The 24,721-nt window shown below is 38.4% G+C and overlaps 1 protein-coding gene across 38 annotated transcripts in view; it reads right to left on the reverse strand.

Moving 5' to 3' along the window:
- Nucleotides 1-24,721, reverse strand: part of LOC127660384 (calcium/calmodulin-dependent protein kinase type II subunit gamma-like) — a 105,541-nt gene that overhangs the window by 47,661 nt on the left and 33,159 nt on the right. For all 38 annotated transcript variants that reach the window (XM_052150575.1, XM_052150574.1, XM_052150560.1 and 35 more), the window contains exons 3-6: nt 20,361-20,420; nt 12,591-12,645; nt 9,284-9,349; nt 2,373-2,445 (exon numbers count right to left, since the gene is read on the reverse strand). In XM_052150575.1, coding sequence (XP_052006535.1) covers nt 2,373-2,445; nt 9,284-9,349; nt 12,591-12,645; nt 20,361-20,420 — 254 coding nt within the window. The remainder of the gene's footprint in view (nt 1-2,372; nt 2,446-9,283; nt 9,350-12,590; nt 12,646-20,360; nt 20,421-24,721) is intronic.

Genomic DNA, 24,721 nt, shown 5'->3' on the forward strand with positions numbered 1-24,721 from the left:
TGTGCCTTGCTTTTCCTTATCCACCTGGCTCCTGCTGGACTTTCTCGGTTCCGTTTTAATTTTGAATAATCATTGTTTTAGTGATTTTGCTGCCGAAAGCAACATTGTTAATATAGAGGATTTCAAGGTGCTTTTTATTTATCCATTCAAGGTGCACTCAATATGTGTTTACATTTTGCTGGCCGATAAAGCAGTTGTCTTATACTGACACCTACTGGAGCGGATGTGACATAAAAAAAAAAAAAAAATACTTTAGTTAATGCCATTATAGAATGCCATTATTCAGTCAGCCACAGTTCACTTATTGCACGAGCGAATGTGTCAAACAACAAGAGGGTTACATAAATAAAGCAAGCAATATTAAGCGGGGTCATGTAATCTCTATATGTCGATCCCACGAGGGATCTTCATCTCATGAGCGAACATGATGTTAAAACATTTTCAGCAGTATTATTCACTATTATTTAATTATGTGTAACACTTCTTTAATGAGAAAAACTAATTACGGTGTACACCTTTAAGTTTTCTTAAGACAAAATAATTTAGGGGGTCTTGGGTAGCTCAGCAAGTAAATGCGCTGACTACCACACCTGGAGTCGCAAGTTTGAATCCAGGGTGTGCTGAGTGATTCCAGTCAGGCATCCTAAGCAACCAATTAGCTCGGTTGCTAGGGTGGGTAGAATCACATTGGGTTAACCTCCTCATGGTCACTATAATGTGGTTCTCGCTCTTGGTGGGGCATGTGGTGAGTTTTGTGTTAATGCCGTGGAGAATAGCATGAAGCCTCCACACGCGCTAGGTCTCTGCGGTAACATGCTCAAACAGTCACGTGATAAGATGCGCAGATTAACAGTCTCAGACACAGAGGCAACTGAGATTCGTCTAGAGCACATACCAACTGAGCATGCCAAACAGGGGAGAAAAAAACTAAATAATTTCGCAATCCCTCCTATTCTCTCTCGACTTGTGGGTATGAGAGCATCAAGTCATGTTTTAATAGTGTCTCCAGTTAAAATTTCAGAAGTAAAAATAGAGTTGGTATGTTCTGATTCTAATTCACTAATACGACAATCTCTGATTGAAAAAAAGACTTCAGAGCAAATACATAAATAGACACATATAACGAATATTGTCAAAAGGGTAAAAAAAATAGAGAGATATAATTTTGTTTTAGTTATAAAGCCCAGCCCTGTTTCACTGTCACAAGATTCTTTCTCCTTGTATGTCTGTATTCATCAGTTGTTTCAGTAATGGCTGATGAATTAGAGGTGGCATAATACGTCGCAGCCACAGAAGCTCACTGCCACGCTGTCGATCTGCAGCCTCTGTGATGTCACACAAGTTGCCACAGCAACCACCCAGCCACCAGCAAATCTCTCTCCATCTTTACTTTTAAAGATATGAAGTAGCATGGTACGAGCTGGTCATTTGGAGGTTGTGAAGGGGTGATGGTTATGAGAATAAGACAGAAAAAAAAAAGAAATGACCACTCGAATGACACTGTTGCTGGTCCAAACTGGTCTAAACAGTTTTTTTAGAAGTGTGAGAGAAATCTCTGAAAACATGGGAGCACTGTTTGATTTTAATTCAATATGAGGTTCAGATTGAATGACAGCATTTTGTTAACAAATCTCTCCATCATCCATTAAATGTTCCTTGGTTTGGTTTCTGCATTGTACTAATAAAATGACCCCTCAGGATTTGTCATCTGTCTCTGACACCAAGAGGAAGAAATAACAGGGCCTGGGTAGCTCAGCGAATAAAGAAGCTGACTACCACCCCTGGAGTCATGAGTTTGAATCCAGGGAATGCTGAATGACCCCAGCCAGGTCTCCTAAACAACCAAATTGGCCCGGTTGCTAGGGAGGGTAGAGTCACGTGGGGTAACCTCTTCATGGTCGCTATAATGTGGTTCTCGCTCTCGGTGGGGCACGTGGTGAGTTGTGCGTGGATACCGCAGAGAATAGCGTGAAGCTTCCACACGCGCAATGTCTCTGCGGTAATGTGCTCAAACAGTCACGTGATAATATGTGCGGATTGACGTCTCAGACACAAAGGCAACTGAGATTCGTCCTCCGCCACCCTGATTGAGGCGAGTCACTATGTCACCACGAGAATTTAGAGCGCATTGGGAATTGGACATTCCAAATTGGGGAGAAAAAAAAAAAAAGAAATAACACAATCAAACAGGTTGGAAAATAGCCATTCAAGCTCTCTGATGACAAGCAAGCAGCCAGTGTTTAATGATGAAAGAACGTGTCTTGAGTGAGTGCATGCATGTGCAGATAACGACACAGCGTTTGACAAGGAGGAAGGTTTTGATGATGCAAGCTCCCATACTGGCACATTGCCACAGTGACTGTATGACTCACCTTGAGGTCCCTGTGCACAATGTCATGCTGGTGGATGTGGCTGACGCTTTCCAGGATCTGATTGATGCAATGACTGAGAGAGAGAGGGAGAGGGAGAGAGAGAGAGAGAGAGAGAGAGAGAGAGAGAGAGAGAGAGAGAGAAAAATGGGAAATAATAATTTAATTGTTTTTAATAATTTGTAGTACTTTTGAAGAATCTCCAAATAATTTATACCACTTATATCTTTTTTAAATATAATTTATATTACACCATAGTAAACCATTGTTTCTATGTCATATAAACAAAAATACTTGACAAAAACACCACTTTTGGTGACATATTTTACAAGTAAAAACAAACCTACTTAATTTGGAGTTAGGACAACTCCTGTTCATAATACGCATCTTTAACTACATGTTGTCTTGCCAACAGACAGTCGGTAATTACACTGATTTAATTCTCAGAAACCTTGAGAACACACAACCCATTAAATGACCTGACTAGAACTGAGAAATTACTCAAAAATAATGACAGGAAGTCAGAAGGTAATTCAGTTACTGCTCTAACTTATTCAGTGAGTCGTATTAGGCTGAAGGGTTGATCAATTCCACTTAAAAGAACCAGCTCATGAGACATTTGTCTGTGAATCAGACTACAAGGGCCACACATTATGTTTGTTTCTGCATACTTTGTTTAAACTGAAACCAGACTCAACTCCCAAGCATAGATATTAGTACAGACAACTAAATCAAACACCAGCGAGAAGACATCAGAGATCGCACTCAAGAAATAAAATTGAAGATTCTTGTCTGTGTATTGACTGAGCTTTGTTTTGCTGGTCCTTAAAGCTGCCAGACAAGCTTTCCAGGATGGAATACAGATATACTGCATTTACCATTTCACCCCAATGCCAAAACTAATTTCCTGCTGCCGAATACATATATACATATTTATCATTCCACACCACTCGGGTTGGCCAGATCCCAGTAATGTACAACACAGATGGCCATTTGCTGCTCTGACAGTCTCGCACTCCAGAAGTCTTTCCATAGACAGCGAATGGACCACAATAACAAGCACCAGTGGAGCTGACAGGAATGTTTATAAATGTAGCAAGTGGAACCGCTCATTATGAAGCCCTGAAACTTGTTCAAAAGGTTGCGACCTGAGGACAGAAGGTGGGTCAGATGTCTTCAAAGGCTTCTTTTCTGCTTTGCAACACACAGAATACTAAATTTCACAGCTCATGTGACCAGAGGACAAAAAGTAGAGTTCACAAAAAGAAAAGAGATGGTGGTCCAGTGAAGTGCCCCGTTTGCTATTCCATAAAGCTATCTTGAGTAAGGATGGCAAAGAATGCATTTCTTTTGTCCAAATTTGGCTAAATCTGTGGCCTGCATTCCACTCCAATACTGGGGCACTTTCCAGTAAAAACTCTCCCTCTCTGTTCCCCCTTTATGTGAACTCTCTCTCTCTCTCTCACACAAGCTCCAACATACAGTCATAAAATTTGCACTGTATGTCAGTAGAGTGCCTTCCAAAAGTATTTGGGAAGTGACATTAATTTTGTTGTTCCGTCTTAGTGCTGAATATGAAGTGGAAATGGACTGAAGTGCAAACGGTCATCTTTAATTTAAGGGGATGTCTATCCACCGTTGTTGACAGGTTAAAAATAACACCACATTTCAGGCAGGGTACAAACCCTTTTAAGGCACTTGGAGTATTTACATAGTTTGACATTACTCAAAATAAAAATATGTTTAATAATTAGTTACATACCCCTGGCAGTTAAATGACTGTTTCACTACCTAAAGCCAACATGCAACACTAGATTCTGGGTATCCTTATTGAACTCTTATAATAACTCAAATGAATATGCCATGGTACTGTATTTACATGTTATGCCAAGGTACATGAAAAGAATGCCATGCTATAAACATGGTACATATGTGGGGACTACTGGAAATTCGCAGTGGAATTTAAAAGACATGTCAAGAAATCATGAAGCAGCAGGATCAGAAATTAATTTTTGCAATAAGGGGCAAATCTTGCCCCTGGTTTTGATTTTTAGGGGCATTTTATACCTTTAAAGAACTTTTTTTTCCTCAAATTGAAAAATCTGTTGTCATAATTTTATTGCAAATACATTAACATTTAATCAATTAACCTAAATTCTCAATATGAATTACTAGATTGAGAAATTATTACCTCTTCAACTACCTCAATCAACATCAATTTGTACATTATACAGTAACATGTACAAGTATGACAAAACAGAGGAATTAATTATGGGGGAGTTTTTTTGACCCTGTATTTAGAATTTCTGGGGCACTTTTGTTACTTTTAGTGGTATTTTTGCCATGTGACAAAGTGACAAAAAGTTGTTATTAAACAATTTTATTGATTCCAACAAAGACAAGAATAGATTTAACAAACAAAATTATACGTATGGAAATCAACTTATAACCATCAGTTTACTTCCATCCCCTGAGGATTACCCGTCTGCCAATCATCACACTGGTTAGGACCCAGCATTATATATTTATCACCTATATTGAGGACCACCACATCACACAAAATACACAGTCTTGGACAGAGTGAGATTTGAGTGTCCAGGATCTCACAGGTGAACTCCTGGACTCTCAGACAAAATTCTTGAATCTTGGCACAGAACTAGAAGGCATGGGCCATGTCCCCCTCCACCAACTTGCATAGCCAGCAGGTAGGTGTATCCTTCAGACCAAGCCTAAACAATTTAGGGGGAGTCTAATATCTTAAATTGGATAAGATGGACCCTTACATTTCTAGGCATAGTCTTGATGTTCTTAAAAATTCTTCCCCACTCATCATCCTCGAGCACCAAATTCAGATCTTTTACCAATAACCTTTTAAAAGATGCTAAGGTTCCTTCCCCAAGATTCTGAATAAACAGGTAGTACACTGATGCTTTGTGACCCTTTCCAAAGGCAGTAATAACCACACGGAGGGTGTCCACCTCTTTAAGGGGCTGTATACTACTCCCATAGTTAGCACAAAGGAGATGGCGCAGCTGTAAATATATGAAAACGTTTGACCTAGGGAGTCCAAATTGTTGAACTATATTATCAAAGGATCTCAACACTCTCATCTAGGTCACAGTGTGTATTAACCTCCCTCACAATCCACTATGACCAGCAGAAAGGGGACTTATTAATACATAATTTTGGCCATATGATCGAGGCAACATTTAAATGTCACAATTAAACACTCTTGTTCATACAGAGTGCAATTGCGAGATAACGGGGTATAACTTAACTTCCCCAGTTAGTGTGATAGGCTTTGCAATGGTGAAATAGGGGCAAGAACTTCCTGTTCAATACAAAACCAGGGAGAGGCTCTCTCAGGTTGAAGCGACCGATGAGCCAAATGTCTGAGACCAAATGCATAATAATAAAACTAAATCTTGGGTAGGCCTAGCCCACCTTTGTCAATCGGCCTATGCAATTTACTGAAATGTAATCTGGGACATTTACCATTCCAAATGAAGGACTTCGCTATGCTTTCAAATTGCTTGAAATATTAGAGGGGGAAATCTATATGGAGAGATTATAGCAGGTAGCTGAATTTTGGAATACAATTTATTTTAATAACATTAACCTTCCCAATCATAGATAAATGTAATGAAGCCCACCTGCCCACACCAATTGAAAATCTTTTTAATAAAGGGTCAAAACTCTAACTAAATCACATAAATTTGCTGGGAATTTGAAAGCCATTGAAAGGTGCCTGGCTGAAAAGCCATTACCGGGCAGTAAACTGTCAGAGCCAAAGCTTCAGATTTAGACCAATTATCTCTGTATCCCATGAACTTAGAAAAGGATTTAATAATTTTGTGGAGGCAAGGCATAGATCTAGTAGGTTCAGAGGAGAATAATAAAATATAATATGCGTAAAACAAAAGCTTATGCACCACACCTCCTGCCACCACCCCTGGAAAATCATCCTCCTTTCGCAGCTGCTGTACAATAATGGGGAAAGAGGGCAACCCTGCTGAGTACCCCTAACCATAGTAAAATAATCTGAAATTAAACCATTCATTATTGATTCCATATAAACTTCTAGCAAAATTGGAGCCAGTTCTGTAACATAAGATCTAAAAAAACTCAGTGGCAAAGCATCTGGCCCCGGAGCCTTGCCTGTAGGCAAGGCCTTAATTACCTCGCCAAGCTCCTCCAAGGTTACCTCAGAAATAAGAGAATTTTTTTGCTCAGCTGTCAGTTTAGGAAGTTCTAATGGTTCCACAATGTTTTTAATATCCTCATCAGTAGACAAAGACGTGGAACTATAGAGATCAAGATTAATATCAATGGCTGTGGTAAATATTTCACCACCAGCCGATTTCACTGAAGGAATGGTAGAAAAAGATTCTCTGTTTTATATATCTAGCCAGAAGTTTTACTGCCTTGTCCCCTGACTCAAAGTATGACTGTCTTGCACTGAATAGTGAAAACTCCACCTTCCGCGACAAAAAAGCATTATATCTGTCTTGCAATCGGGTCAATTCTCTGAGGCCATCAGAGGACATTCAGTCCTTCAGATTTGCCTCAGCACTTTTACTATTCACTTCCAACTCCATGAGCTCTTATGCTTTGGATTATTTGGCAAATGAAGCATACTGTATAACCTGGCTGCTAAGAACCACCTTAAGTGCCTCCCAAGCCACACACACAGAGGATACTGAGGGCCAGTTGGTCTCCATATAAACATTGATTTCAGCCTTTAACATTTGTTGGAATTCAGGATTTTGCAAAAGGTATACATTTAAGCACAAACTATATGATTTCCTTTTCTCCATATGTGGCAACACCTCTAAACCCATGTGAGTCAAACAGATGAAATGAGGGACTTAGATAAAAAAAAAAAAAAAAATATAAATATAAATATATATATATATATATATATATATATATATATATATATATATATATATATATATATATATATATATATATATATATATATATATATATATATATATATTCTAGAATAATTCTTATGGGCTGATGACATTTTTTTTATAGTCCCTACCAGATGGGTTCAAGTGTCTCCAAATATCTGTAAGACCAAGATTTTATACATCCTGTAAAACATCTACACTAGGGAGCTTACATACTTTTGCTTTACTGTGATTAAGGACTCAAAAGATTAAAGTATCCTCCCAATATTATATCATGAGGGGTGCCAGTGGATCTATAAAAAATCCCTGATCTTCAACAGAAAGTGCGTAAATGTAAGCAAAATAAGACTTTGCCCTAAACTTTCTGCTAAAACAATAATGACTCTTCCTAATTTATCTTTAATCTGTTTGAGACATTTGAATTGTAGATGCTTCCTTATCAGTGTATTGACTCCCCTGCTCTTACTTGAACTAGCACTAAAGAGACCATGCCCACCCCATATCTTCCCAAAATGTTCAGCTTCCTGCAGGGAAAGATGGATTTCTTGAAGAAACACTACAACACATTTCTCATGAAGAGAAATAACCTTCCTTCTTTTGATTGGGTGCCCCAAGCCATTCACATTCCACATGGAAAGAGACAATCCACTCATATTAACGTTTGACATTTTGACATATGAGAGAATATAGATTGTGTCAAAAACAAAGTTATAAAGACCACATTCCAACATTAGAGCAACAATCAAACCCCAAACTTACCCACCAACCAAACAAACAGACAAAAGAAAAATGTACGCAGCTCCAACTGGCGTCCATCCCTCTAAACTCAGAGTCCATATACGATAACGAGCTCCCACAACAACTTTGCCATCGGATTGCTCAAGTCTGATTCAATACAAATTTTGTGAGACAGAATTAAACAACAAAAGATAATCTATAAAACAAACATCAGCCAATAGGTGGTATAAACACAAAGACTGTGTAGATTCATCCACAAAAAAAACAAAAAAGGCACTCAGTTTCCTCAGTCAAACAAATGTTTAGTGTGCTGGCCTGTAAGTGTCTTTTAATGTCTCCAGAGCCTGAGGATTTTGAATTCTTTGACATATAGTACTCCTAGAACAGTTATGGAACAGAGTGTATCGAATCTCACCGGTTTATGACATAAACGGTGTTAAAACTAGCAAAATGCACGGAGTTCGCCATTCACACGTCTGAACCTTGCATGGCGTCGATGACTCCTCCACCCTTGCAATTGTATGGAATTTGCAAAAAAAATAATTTCATTTAACACAAGTTGTGCCCAAATGATTGCTGTCACTTCACTTTACTAGGCAGACTGTCAGATTGCTTTTCGTCTTTCACACGGCTTACAAAAGTTTGCTCAATTTATCTGGCAGTTTTGGATTGTGTTCAATCTTTCAGACAGACTTGACATATTAAACTTTAATACACATGGCAGTATTGCTGAGTATAGGAATAGAAACTAGTCTGTCTTAAAAAACCTGCTGTCCTGCATCTCATGCTGTTGGCCATTCCAGCAATGTTGCCCAGCAACACTGCCTAAAACGATGCTCTTCATAAACACAATAGGCTACTGCAGAGAAGATGACAGAGAAAGGAGGAAAAGAACAGAACAGAATTCAGGGTTTCCACACCTTTCGACCAATAAATGTCATTCATAATTTCTGGATAAGGATTTTAATTTTTTTATTTGTAGAGATGTGCAAAGTATTTGTACTAAGTACAAGAGAAATTTCAATGACTTCTTAAGATCCTATTCATATTCAAGACTTTTCCAGGCCTGGAAAGCAAAATTTCCAGCTTTTCCATGAGTGTGGGAACCATGAAAAGTGTACAGTTTATGTTCTTCAGAGAGAATCAAACATGTGCAATTCATATGGATGAATCTAATGTCATTGAATTAAAGAATTCCCCATTTTTTTAAATTTTATAAATACTAATATGATCAAAGCTTAGGTTAATTGAACTTACCTTGCATCAGCTTCACTGTAATATTCTCTTGCGACAATGTCTTCAAACAGCTCTCCACCAGTCACACTACAGGGAAGAAAAACAGGCTTTACCAACAGCCAAAGGCTAGAGAGCTCACAGCGCTTTCACACAACTATAAAAATCTTGAGGCCTGTAGAGAATGAATGAATGAATGAATGAATGTTATATTTATATAGAGCTTTTCTGACACTACACTCAAAGCGCTTTACATACTGAACAGGGAACTCTCCTCACCCACCACCAGTGTGCAGCATCCACCTGGATGACTATGGCAGTCATAGTGCGCCACTACACTCACCACAAACCAGCTGTTGTGGAGAGGAGAGAGTATAGTTATACAGCCAATTTAGCGATGGGGTTATTAGGAGGCCATGACTGATAAAGGCCAATGGGGGAATTTGGCCAGGATACGAGAAGTGCCCTGGGATTTTAAGTGACCATGGAGAGTCAGGACAGCGGTTTAATGTCTCATCCAAAGGACAGTGCTTTTTTACAATATAGGCTCCCCATCACTATACTGGGGCATTATGACCCACACGGACCACAGGGTGAGGAAGTGCTGGCCTAACTAACACCTCTTCCGGCAGCAACCTTACCCCAGATTCACACATACTCCGTGAGAGAGGTGTCATATTTGGGCTTTCACTGAGGAATGTGACAGAAAGAGAATGAATGCAAGGAGACTTAATGATCAAAATCAAGTTTTAAGTTAAAAAGTAATCGGACAACACATTTTCTTTACATAAAGACTTTACTTAGTTTTAGACCTACACTACCGTTTAAAATAAGTCTATTCTGCTCACCAAGACAGCATTTATTTGATCCAAAATACAGTAAAAACAGTGATATTTTGTACTATTTTTACAATTTAAAAGAACAGTTTTCTATTTGAATATATCGTAAAATGCAATTTGTGATAACAACTGAATTTTCAGCATCATTACTGCCGTCTTCAGTGTCACATGATCCTTCAGAAATCATAATAATATGCTAATTTTCTAACATGGGCATATTTAAAGTGCATTTTACTCATTTACTCATTTGCAAGCACAAGCTTTGTTGATGATAATGAGGCAGCATAAACACTAGATAAAATATAATCTAAACATTCATATTATTTTTATATATTACATATCATATTTATATCATACTGCACACAATTTAAATGCCTGCTTTACCCGAAACAGCATTTAAATGTAACTAAAACCTGCTTATTAGGACATATTTCAAATTTCAACACTTTGAATCCTGGCTGGCAAGTTTGGAAACAGTCCCACTAGTAAAATATGAATATGTTTATATAAAATAGCATGTCAACTAATGAAAACTACTTACTACTTGTGTATTGTGCTGTCTTCCAAACGTGCAGATAAGTGTATGAACTATATGTTTTCAAGGCACAGTCAGGGGCGTTTACCATTTGATTTGATCGTCTCGAGACATTAGCATAAAAATGGCACGCTCTGCTGGTGGGTGTGATCACATTAGAGATAATTTGCAGAACCAGTAAAAACTGTACATCGCTTTGTTTCATACAGATTACATTGCAGGAGAATATTTGTTTTAAATTTGAATTGTTTTATTTAAAAGTATACATTAAGTTTTCTTTAGGCATATGTTTCATGTTTGTGTGATAAGTATTCGCAGAGTTTCAGTTCATTTTTGTGACGTGTTTCTGAAATATGCTCGCGAACACAGAGACTGCTTACAGCTCACCCTTTTTATTTTCTTTATTTTATAAAAGTACAAGGTTTGTTGTTATTGTGAGTGTACACAAATAAAAGTAGACCCTTTATAGTCTCTAATGATGTCTTACACTTATCTGTATGCCCCAAAATGACAGAATTTTATGTCGTTTCCGCTCTAATAATGAAAAAATCCAACAGGATTAACCCCAGAGGGTTAATACCAGTGGGCCATCTCTTCTAAACAGTCTCTGTATATATAAACACACAACACGGGCAAAAGCCTGCAGTTTATTTATTTATTCTTTCTTTTATCTAGTTATTATGTGTTTGCATACATGCAGACCTATAAATTGTAGCATATTGTTGTTCGGTTCAAATATTTCTTTTTCTGCTTTTGTTTCTTTTCTATAATCGCCTGATAATTTACATTTTCTACTGCATCCAGAGCCACTGAGTCCAACGTGAGCCGTGTAGGATAAATAGCTAACTGCTCAATGCCGCATCTGGGACACTTCTGGGATGCTTCACCTCAGGACTCACACTTGCAATGTGAAAGGTGTAATCTGTTTTTTTTTTTTTTTCATTTTTCCTGTGCTCTAAATTCTCAAGGTGGCGTAGTGATTTACCTCAATCCGGGTGGCGGCGGACAAATCTTATTTGCCTCTGCATCTGATATAGTCAACCTGCTCATCTTGTCACATGGCTTGTTGAGCATGTTACAGCGGAGACATGGCACATGAGGAGGCTTCATGCTAATCTCCGCAGCATCCATGCAAAACTCACCACGGGCCCCTCCAAGAGCGAACCACATTATAGACCAAGAGGAGGTTACCCCATGTGACTCTACCCTCCCTAGCAACCGGGCCAATGTGGTTGCTTAGGAGATCTGGCTGGATTCATTCAGCATCCCCTGGATTGGAACTCGCTACTCCATGGATGGTAGTCAGCGTCTTTACTCGCTGAGCTACCTAGGTCCTAGGTGCAATCTGTTAACATGGGCACTGAAACGAAAATGCAGCTCACGCCCCACTCACAGAGGATATATGAAACCACCATTAGTTTTCCCCAGGTGGTCTTACATCAAGGTACTGACCAGCCTCAACCCTACTTAGCTTCAGTGGGTAACCAGTCTAGAGCTCCAGGGTGATATGGCTGCTGGCAAGTGACTGGAGGGTAGTTTTATCACCATGGGTCTGCCACTTGAGTGTTGGGCGACAGCTATCAGAGTTTTAATGACACAAGAGCCCTGAGAGAGGGCAATACACACACAATATACACACATATGTGCACTTTCATGTATGGCTCACTCTCAAACACACACTATATTTTATCAACACTTCAGATTCTGATAACTGTTCAACAAGATGTCAACATAACCCATACAATGGAGTTCAGAAATAAACCCAGGTACATAGAAATGGACCTAATGACTGACTAATCTCATACTTTAATTGCATTCTCCTTTAACACACTACAGTTATTTACTGCCGAACTATGCTGAAAGAAATTTAAGTGGAAAGTGTTAGTATACTCGCCCTATCAAGCGTCAATCCTGTTTAACAACAGAGAAGATTAGAGTGAGTGACTCAGATACTTACAGGTCAAAGACCAGGTAATGAAAGCCTTCTTCCGAGATACTGTCATGGAGACGCACTGTTGAGAGAAAACACCCATGTTCAGAACAGGTCCAAGAAAACACAAGGTGTAATTTTTAAAAAAATGTAGAACGTTGAACAGGTTATTAGAAAGCAACTACATCATCAATTTCCGTGGCAATTAGGCAAGATTGCGAAGCAAAATAATCTCAGGCAAATAACAGAGAACTGTAGAAACAGTAATGGCCCCAGCTCACAATAAGTTCCTCTTGTGACCCCCTGTTCAAGTCAACATGAAACAGTATTACAAATCCATTATACTTTCAGAATGTGACATGTTTCTGAGTAGAACAAGATATTCAATGAGAACAAAAAGCAGGATGGGACCTCAGCGATTTTCCCCATTGGGAATTTATTGAATCTTAAGAGAGAATCTTGACATATCCCAAAGGTACAGCATCTATTTCTATCAATATATATCTCTATTGTAATTTGCTATTATGGTTCTAACCTCACATTAATGCAGGGGTCGGCAAACCTACGGCACTCGGAGTGTTAATCATATCAAACAAATCCCTTTATTGTCACTCAACCATATACACAAGTGCAAAAGTGGTTGAAAGTCTTGTGCGCAGTTCCGAGCAACATAACAGTGATGAGACATATAAAATTTACAGTTCTAATATACGCAAAATTACACACAACACACAAATAATAATATATAAATGTACAGTATACAATACACATAATATAGAACAAATAGTAGATATAAAATTTACAGTAGGTTGCACTGTGCTGTAGTGACATTCAGGCTGTTGGTTGATAGTCTGTTGCCAGTGTACTGTTAAGAGAGAATATAATTTATGACAGTAGAGTGTAAGATTAATAAAGTGCGGTGCTGATCAAGAGTTAAAAAGTCTGATTGCTTGGGGGAAGAAGCTGTCATGGAGTCTGCTGGTGCGGGTCCTGATGCTGCGATACTGCCTGCCTGATGTTGGCAGTTGCAGCAGCCTATGGCTCGGGTGGCTGGAGTCTCTGATGATCCTACAAGCTTTTTTCACACACCGCCTGTGTGGCAGGATGGAGAGTCCGCACACCTGACCTATAATCAGGCTAATCAATCCTCTGAGAGGGATAAAGACTGATTGGAGACTGCAGTGCAACAGAGTGTTACGGACAGCTGCCCAACACCTGAGTGTGTTTGCCTTTTTGGTTCAGTTTTATATTAAACTATTATTTATATCGTCAAGCTGGTTCTCGCCACCTCCTTAACAGTAACACCCTTTACAGCCTGGTATATATGTCCTGGCGGGACGGAAGCTCACCTCTGATGACCACCCTTTGCAGGGTTTTGTGATTGAGGGCAGTGCTGTACCAGGCAGTGATGCAGCCAGTCAGGTATCTACAGTGCTGGTGTAGAACCGTGTGAGGATGTGGTGGATCATTCTAAGCTTCCTTAGCCATCTCAGGAAGAAGAGGCACTGGTAAGCCTTCACAACAGCCTCAGTGTGGATGGACCATATGAGTTCCTCAGTGAAGTGGACACAGAGGAACTTGAAGCTGCTGACTATCCACCGGTGCTCCATTAATTCTGATGGGGCTGTGTTCTCTCTCTTTTCTTCTGAAGTCCACCACAAGCTCCTTGATCTTGCTGACGTTGAGGTTGTGCTCCTGACACCAGCGTGTCAGAGTGTGCACCTCTCCTCTCTGTAGGCCGTTTCATCATTGTCAGTGATCAGACCTACCACCATCATATCATCAGCAAACTTAATGATGGCATTAGAGCTATGTGTTGCCACACATGGAATACAGGAGTGGGCTGAGAACACAGCCCTGCAGGGCTCCAGTGTTAAGGGTCAGTGATGAGATGTTGCTGCCCATTCTAACCACCTGGAGTTTGTTGACAGGAAGTCCAAGGCATCATTATACATGTTGAAAAGAGTGGATAAATGGATATATTTTCTGGGTTTATTTTTTTAATTTTTCCTTTTTGCAACACATGATGTAAATAAGAAAATATGGATATTGTCTGTTATTGTTCACCACAGTGATTAACAATGAAAACTAAAAATGGCACTTTGTCAAAAAGGTTGACCCATGCATTAATGTTTACAGACATTAGATTTCTGTGCCAACTACTGGCAAGGTACTAGAAAGGCAGCATTTCCTACAACAGTAGCCTAAAACATTGGCGAAATAGCATAGCCTAGGTGACCTCATCCGAAAAGTTGTTTCAGAGGCAGAGCAAATAATTACATTTTGATGAATCATTAGAAAGACAAACAATTTTTCTTTGAAACAACATGCAGTCATGATGAATTGTGCACAATAAAACAAGAAATGTGTATAAAAAAAAATAAGAGGCAAATTTGACTTCACACGAGTTCTAATGAAAGGTGAAAATAATCATACAGCTGACATAATTTGCACATTAACCGATAATCTGCATTACTGAGGGAACAAAGGCATAACAAGTAAGGTAAGGAACATTCGTTTTCCTGATTGAAGGTAATTAATTTGTCATCGGTAGCTACAGATTTGAAATAGTGCACCAGCCAGATCTTACACACGCAGTCATTAAGAGATCCTCCCAACTCATTCTTATAGTGTGTGGGTATGTGTATATGACAGCGTGCATTAATCTCAGCTATGTGAGAGGAGGCTGTGCTGATGGAGGGCAGAGAGTGTAAGGTAGAATTATAGTTTAAGTCAGAAGTTTGCAAACACTTCAGTTGAAGTCATTAAAACACATTTTTTGAATCACTCCACAGATTTCATATTAGCGAACTATAGTTTTGGCAGGTCGTTTAGGACATCTACTTCGTGCATGATATGAGTAATTCTTCCAACAATTGTTTACAGACAGATTGTTTCACTTTCAATTAACTATATCACAATTCCAGTGGGTCTGACGTTTTCATACACCAAGTTAACTGTGGCTTCAAGCAGCTTAGAAAATTCCATAAAATTATGTCAAACCTTTAGGCAATTAGCCAATTCACTTCTGATAACTTAATTTAAGTTAATTGGAGGTGTACCTGTGGATGTATTTTAAGGCCTACCTTCAAGGCCTACCTTCAAACTCTGTGCCACTTTGCTTGACATCATGGGAAAATCAAAATAAATCAGCCAAGACCTCAGAAAAAATATTGTGGACCTCCACAAGTCTGGTTCATCCATGGGAGCAATTTCCAAATGCCTGAAGGTAACATGTTCATCTGTACAAACAATAGTACATAAGTATAAACACCATTGGACCATGCAGCCATCAAACAGCTCAGGAAGGAGATGCATTCTTTCTCTTAGAGATACATTTAGTTTGGTGTGAAAAGTGCAAATCAATCCCAGAACAACAGCAAAGGATTTTGTGAAGATGCTGGAGGAAACAGGTAGACAAGTATCTATATCCACAGGAAACAAGTCCTATATTGAAGTAACCTGAAAGGCTGCACAGCAAGGATGAAGCCACTACTCCAAAATTGCCACAAAAAAGCCAGAGTACAGTTTGCAAGTGCAAATGGGGACAAAGATATTACATTTTGGTAAATGTCCTCTGGTGTGATGAAACAAAAATGGAACCATTTGGCCATTATGACCATATTTATGCTTGGAGGAAAAAGGGTGAGGCTTGCAAGCTGAAGAACACCATCCCAACCGTTAAGCATGGGTGTGATAGCAACATGTTGTGGGGGTACTTTGCTGTAGGAGGGACTGGTGCACAGCACAAAATAAAAGGCATGATGTGGAAGGAAAATTATGTGGATATATTGAAGCAACATCTCAAGACATCAGCCAGGAAGTTAAAGCTCTGTTGCAAACGGATCTTCCAAATGGAGAATGACCCCCAAGCATACCTCCAAAGTTGTAAGGACGACAGAGTCAAGGTATTGGAGAGGCCATCACAAAGCCCTGACCTCAATCTGATAGAAAATTTGTGGGCAGAACTGAAAAAGCGTGTGTGAGCAAGGAGCCCTACAAACCCAACTTCAGTTACATCAGTTCTGTCTGGAGGAATGGGCCAAAATTCCAGCAAAGCTTGTGGAAGGCTTCCAAAAACTTTTGACCCAAGTTAAACAATTTAAACCTCTGACCTAATGGGAATGTGATTAAAGAAAAAAAACTGAAATAAATAATTCTCTACTATTCTGACATTTCACAATCTTAAAATAGTGATCCTTACTGACCTAACACAAGGAATGTTTTCTAAAATGAACTGTCAGGAATTGTGGAAAAACTGAGTTTAAATGTATTTGGCTAAGGTGTATTTAAACTTCTGACTTCAACTGTATATACATCCGCCCAGGATTACCAGCAATGCTGACATACAAATAGGGGTTCTGGCAGGTGAACGGTGTAATAACACAATTCAGACTGAAAGTGCTGTTAACAGTAAGTGAATGGAAAGAGATTTTTCTGGTTGGCCTGAGAGTGGTGATGTGTGAGATGATAAAGTATATGTATGAACTCTGATGATGTAGAAGGATATACTCCAAGGATTTAAAAAGTACTAGTACTTTCGTACAGACTCAGTTCAGTACCCTAGGGCTGTATGACATACAGACAGGTGCTTGTGAATGCTCACATGTATGGCTGGACAATATATCAAATATTCACAATATAAATCGCAATGCTTTTGCTGCCAAAAAACATTGAGAATATCACGATAATTTGAATGCGCCTTAAATGGACTTTTAATGTGAAAAGTTCTTATGCCTCTCTTTAATGCAGCTGCACATGTAAACTAAAATGTTCTTTTATGGCATATGCTTACTTGCATTTTTTGTTTCGGTGTTGACCACTGAAATTTTTGAAGCATGACAACCCTACTCTAAACTAGAGGAGAGCCAATTGAATGGACAGGACAGAACAGGGTGAAAAAAAGGAAAAGGAGAAAGAGAAGGAAAAGGAAAGAGAAAGGTGGTTGGATTGACCAATAAAAAGTCAGTGTCTATAAGCAGGTTTACTTATTCCTTGATTTTTATTGTATTTTTTGGCCGAGCGAAAAAATATTTATGCAGAAACATGATGAAACTTTTGCTCCTCAGTGTGCAGGGCTCCACATTGATACATTGTTTCATTTTAACACCATGTCACACTGAAAATTCACTGCAAAGCTCATGCCTAAAAGTAATAGTTCACTCAAAAATGATAATTCTCTTATCATCTACACACCTTTACTGTATGTAGACTCGTATAACTTTCTTTCATCTGCTAAACGCAAATGAAGCCATTTTAATGGAGATATACCGTCTGCTTGTCCATACAATGCAAGTGAATGGGGAGCAAATTTTTAAGCTTCAAAAAGGTCAAAAAGGCAGCATAAAGGTAATGCATTAGACACCAGTGGTTTAATCCATGTCTTCTGAAGCGATCTAATCGGTTTTGGTGAGAACAGACCAAAATGTATCTTTTTTTTTTTTTTTTTTTTACAATAAATCTTAACATCAGCTGTTTTAAAATATCCTAATTTGTGTTCTTCAGAAGAAAGATGAAATTGAGATGAATTATGGGTGAGTAAAGAATGAGAGAATTATCATTTTTGGGTGAAATATTCATTTAAGACATAGCCCAGGTTAAGAACACATGAAGAATGCATGTAGATATATGTGTTTTTAATCATGCATCTCCTGCGATTGAGTGACACAGCTCATGTTATTCTGTGTGCTCTAGATGGGTGTCCGTGGGCTGCAAGCAATCATGAATTCATTCAAATCTGTGAGAGAAGAGGGCTTGATTACAACAAACCTCTCTGTACATGTGTTGATAATGTATTTGAGGTTTGTAAGTTATCCTATAAGTGTTGTTGTGTGTGTTTAAAGCGAAAGGTAGAACGTTAGTGATGGAAAGAAAGACTACAGTGTGTGTTAGCTTTAGTGTTTGCTGCCAGAGGAGACGTGCTCCTTAAGCATGCTCTCCCTCTTATACACACACACACACTGGATTACTCTTTTTGTTAGGAGGAGTTTATTGGCAGTTCTTGTAGAAAATATGACAACCTGATCCTTTGAGAGAGGGGGGCAGGGAGAGAGAGAGAGAGAAAGAAAGGGTTGTTTAAGACGGTTAGACAGCACACAGGGTACAAGAAGGATAGAGAATGGAGGTGAGCAAATAGAGGAGAAAGAGTTAAAGAAAATAAGAGAAGAGAGACAAGTGGGTGAGAGGGTGGGCAGGGACAAATAGTTCCTAGTGAGAAGAAAAGCATGGGACACAGGGAAGTGTCCAGTTTGACTTAGATGTTTAAAAAAAAAAAAGTCAAAACAACAGCCTTTAAAGGGATAGTTCATCTGGAAAAAATATATATATTATTAAAATATATTATTAAAATATATAATAAATAAATAAATAAATAAATAAATAAATAAATAAATATCGGTCAATCCTCATGTCCAAACTCACTATTTTCTTACAATAGCTTTGAGTGAGGAACAAACTGAAATTTAAGTCGTTGTCACGATAATCTTCCTCTCTGCTGTAGCACTAAAATGTAATTTGCCGACGTGCTTTTCAATATTGCTTCGTCGTAATCAGTCACTTCACCCTTGAGACTCAATTAAGTTTTCCAAAATTGACATCAAACGTGGCGCGACAAATCTCAAGGTGCCATTTTTTAATTGAACACAAGTGCAAATGAGATTTGAGAGCCCTGGTGGATGGGAAGATTATTACTGAATAACAGTAAATTTTGGTCTCTTCCTATTACAAAGCTATTGTATGGCTTCAGAAGACTATGAATATAGCACGCACATTGCATGGACTACTTCAATGGTGTTTTTTTATTTTTTATTTGTAAGTATAATCACCACTCACTTTATTGTACAGAAAATCACAGTTCTAAGATCTCATTTTGTGTTTCACTGAAGAAATAAAATACAACATATGAAATGAGGGTGAGTAAAAGGATTTTTATTTGTGGTTAACTACTCCTTTAGATCGTCTGAAAAATATCAGCAGAGATGATAAAGATAATTATTTTCGAACAATTCTGACGGAATCGTGATACGAGTTCTTCACTTCACAAATAATTTAAATGGGTTTTCTTGTCTTCTTTCTTTGCACTTGGTGATTACCCACCTACCCACAGTGTCCTATGTCACCACCCACCACAATCCTGAGACATCTCCACCACCCACATTCCACTGTTCCCTGTAGCACTCTACACTGCAAAAAAACACTAATATCGAGTATCTTTGTTTTGTCTTCCAGAAAAAGTAATATTTTTCACTGGTTAGAAGCATAAACAAGTAAAAACAAGCAAAAATATTTGCCAATACCACAAGACCAAATAGACTTGTATTGAATGCAGATGCATTCTCTGGAAACCAGTCTAAACATCTTTTAAAGTTTTAAGTCTCTTGGTACATGCATCTTGTTTTACTGGAAAGACACTCATTATGAATTTGTAATTTTTTTGCAGTGTACTGTTCACTCACACTTACAGTAAAGGAAGCCCGAAGGGATGACACCGGTTTTATTTCCATGATTTTGCATGAGGTGGAGGTTTTGTCTGTGTGATCAGTCATATCAGCCCCATCCTTTCTCATTCCATGCAAATAACCTTGGACTTAGTGCAACTAGCACATTATTATATTTTACTGCTTATACATACATATGCACAATTATTGGGAGGGGAAAGGAGGAATAGGATCAGGACACAAACCTGTATCATCCACATGAGCACCAAAGTTCAACATGTCTGGAGCATTTGCCGATTTTAACCAACATTTTTCCAAAGCTTTTGTGTGTTTTAAGACCATGTGTGTTATTGAGACTAACCTATGTTGGGGTGTTTGAGCAGACGGCAGATCCGAGCCTCTCTCTCCAGCTTCTGATGATCTGAGAATCAGACAGAAGGAACAATTCAGCATATGAATCTGACATTACTCTCAACACAACACAATTCACTGTAATAACCTGTAAGAATGTATGCATGGGACCTTTTCACACTGTGGCCCGGTTTGCACCTGCTATTAACATGTTTCACAAATGCAAAAAGTAGTCTAAGACATTTGCACCCCAAGGCACATAAACAAACCTAAACACAGAACTTACCTGTGCCCTATTTACACCCATATTTACATATGACGGTCCAATTGTGATCAGATCACCAGAGACAAATGTAAATACCAGATTTAAACAGGGCCTATGATACATATAAATCAATATTAGGCCTACAGCCCTATTCTTCATAAGGATAGTTAATGAATGTGTATGTATGTGTATAGATAGATAGAGAGAGAGATTTATGGGGGGGGGGGTATAATGGACATAATACACATCTACTCAGAGCAACTGTGCTCACACCCAAACTACTGCTGAAGCATAAATATTGCACACACCAATACGGTGTTATTCTCCTTGGCCTTTAAACAATAATGCTACAAACTACCACACAGAACGGAGAAGTGTGATCATGCAATTACAGGACCTATTTACCCTTAGTAACTTCTTGTGTCTTTAACAATCAGATTGCTATCCAATTAATTATGCACATTGCATTTACTCATGGCCACATAAATTTGTCTCCGCAAAATGGATATAAAACTGATCTACAATTCCCACACTATATGCAAATTTAATGGGAGTTCTTCTCATTTGGCATTTACGGTTTGATTTTCGCAGTTGCTCCATCTATCTCATCCATGATTGCTGACTCATATGTGGATTATGGGACTCTCAAACATCTGGAAGTTGGTGTGGTTCCATTTTAAAGGCGTTAAGTTTACGTATGTGGCCTGAAAAACCAGATCCATTTACATTTAGCGGAGTCATGTCTTGTATGCGTCTTAAATCATCTCCAGAAGTAGTCTGAGGTTATCATATTGCTATCATAAGGAAAGCACCATTTAGAAGCTATTCGATCAGTAAGAATCCATGAAATGACCAAGTGTAAATACACCAAAGGAGAGGGAAAAGAGTTTGTGTCCGTGTGTGTAGACTGGCAGATAAAGGGTGCACAGTCCACTGGGAAAGAAGGTTGTATTTACAAGTTCCCATGCTGCTATTATGAGCTCTTTCAAGGAAGAACTAATTGTTCGATCTGCCACTGTTTGTGAGTTTCATGTCGTTGAAAAATATAGAAGCAAATGTGATATCTTTGATTACAATTGTATATTGTGCTTTGCTCAAGAGTTACAGTATATCCAATTTCAGATTTACCTGCCCATAAATGTTAAAACAAAACAAACGGTGGTTGGTTGTTTTATGTCAGTCAGACAGCCTCTTTCAGTCTAAATGGGTGGTTCCTGGCCTACAGACCTTATGCTGAAAGATGGATCAACCAAAGCAACGAATCCTGTTTGATTCTACTACGTTCTGTATCCACCTGATGAAGAAAGTGATTGATAAATATCATGGAAAGCATTTTGAATGGACCACTATCTGCATCATGCCAAAGAATGCCTTAATTGAAAATACTTACACACGTGCACCAAAACACACTGTCATCTGCAACAGCTGAGCTCAGCTCTGATGAATTCAAATCATGAGCTCAAGGCAGACTCCTGCTAGGTCAGATCAGCCTCGCATACACACAGCAATCATTAGGCTCTTACACAAAAACACATCCTTAGATCAAGATCACACAGCACAATAGTGAACTATTCTAAAGTAAACTTAAGCTCACATTTGAGAAAACATGAAAAAGAATACTAAAGAGAATATGAAAGGTATGGATGTAGGTGATGAAATCCGGTCTGTAGTATATGCTCTTGTTGTGTTTGTATTTGTGTGTCGCTATGTTACTCTCTCTACAGTAGATGTAGGCCTTGATAAGGCCCAGCCGTGACCAATAGATGTCCTCCTGTGGACATTCCAGAGACTTTTATTGTTATTATATACAGTAAAGCTAATTGAAAAAGACAAATCCTAACCCACATCCTAACCCTACCCCTAAAATACTTATTGCATTTTTTTGCCGTCAGATTTAGCTCACTTTTGGGGATATTTTTGCCCCCAGACTGTAGCTGTGTGTACAGACACAGGACTAACACTTACTATGTAGAACATAGTGTGTGAATCTTCTACCCAAAAGCCTTCAATCCCTCTGACAGTCACGGAGCATAATTCTTAGAAATGACATAACCCTCAGACATTCATCTTAAAAACTAAACCATCACCAGCGTCTCACAGCATTTACATTACTCTCTCTCTCTCTCTCTCTCTCTCTCTCTCTCTCTCTCTCTCTCTCTCTCATGCACAAAACACATTGTAGGCTTTCAGTGATGAAGTGTTCATCAGATTTGTAAAAAGTGAGTGTAGGATCATGGCGGCTTATAGCTTTTCTGAGAAATGCGACCAAATAAACACCTCTGAGAAAGGAGTGATGTGCGTGTATTTAGTTTACAGCAGCAGATGTCTCTATTACCTAACAGAATTAATGCAGGACAATTAATATTCAGCCCTGCTGCGTTTAATCTGAATGTGAGAGGGGGGCATATCCAGCACTGGCATGCAACAACTGCAGAGAAAAAACATGCATACACACACGTTGTTTTCCCATCACAGTGGAAACTTTCCATTTAATTTTATCGATTTTATACTGAGGTAATGATATTTTCTACCCCACCGCTTACACTAAAACTTAAACCTTACCTAACCCTTATAGATATTTTAAACATTTTCATTATTAATTTTTAGGGCTGTCAATTTAACGTGTTAATATAGTGAGATTAACGATATAATAAATAAAGAGCTAAAGAATTACAGCAATTAATCATGTTTCAGGACTATAAAAAGGAATATTACTACCATAATATACAATTCAAGTTTGAAGTACCACCTTCATGTTTTCAGCAGGGGGCAGTAAGTGAAACTCCAGCTGCAGAGGAAATGCTCAGCTGTACACAGAACAAACCACACTCTTATTTGTGTAAATAATTTTTATTTTAATAAATTAATCAGCATTTCATGCAATAGTTGACCCTTCGCTAAGCTCCGCCCCCCCAATGGTTACTGTCGCTTGCTCCGACAAGCTCTGGATAATATTCAGTTTATATAAAGTGGGCTGGAATAAACAGAAACATTGCAAGACAAATTAATCTGACTTTTTTGTAACATAAATCCTTAAATTACACAGCAATTATTTTTTAAATTGCAGAGACTGTGAATCAGAATAAAAACAAATTATCATCACAGTCACTTGAAAAGAGAAAAGCATCATTTGATAGTGATTACACACCTGATAACATTAATGTAAGTCAACAGAACAGTTTATAACATCTTATACACACACATTTTTATGCTGTTTATCTAATATATCTTTTACTATTACATGAATAAATACATAAATAAAAATTTCTAGGAAGATAAATGTCTTTGAGTGAACACACTTTCGTTTTTCCCTCATTTCCACTCATGATCCATTTTTGTGTTTTTTCTCTGTCTTTTCCTCTATCCCATTACTGAAAAGATAAATAAATGATGTATTGTTCAGTGACCATCTCTAAAATCCAATTGGGCTAAGTGCTGTTTTTTCACTGTGTAGTCAGTCCATGATGTCATGGACTTCACTCTCAGAGGAAGGCTGAAAGCGAGAATACTTAAGTAAAAACAGTTGAAAAACTGTAGTAAAAATAAGTTATCGAAAACCTCAAGTTGATTACTGCTTTTATAAAACAGCAAGAGTCACACGTACATACAGAATGTGTGGCCATAGTTGTACATTTATCTGCATTTTACAATGGCATCCAATAAGAACTATCCATTTTATAATATTCCATTAATATGGATTAGTGTTTAAAGCACAGAGCACAGTTGGAGCTCTTCTTTATGGATCTTTTGCAGGTGCTCCATCAGAGTTCATTGACGCAACCATAAAAATTTAAAATCAATTAATTTATATCTTGTCTAACATTGGCTAAATTGAAAGCACTGCTGTAGGCAAGTAAACACAGTGACGCCTCAGCAGGAGCAAAACAGATGTATCATGGGCCAGGCGCCTCAAATTTACCCATGAGAGGGTGTTTATCTCTGTGGAAAACATTGAACACGGCTGGTTTTTAGTAGAGACAAAATCACATAAATTCGGGGAATGTGTGTAAAAGGGAAGGAAATGTAACTGACCAGCTGACTGATACACTGTTGCCTTTAAAGTCACAATACAACACTAATAAAGTTACAGTACAATCACATTAAAG

The sequence above is a fragment of the Xyrauchen texanus genome, chromosome 20, assembly GCF_025860055.1.
Source record: "Xyrauchen texanus isolate HMW12.3.18 chromosome 20, RBS_HiC_50CHRs, whole genome shotgun sequence".
NCBI classification, from domain to species: domain Eukaryota; kingdom Metazoa; phylum Chordata; class Actinopteri; order Cypriniformes; family Catostomidae; genus Xyrauchen; species Xyrauchen texanus.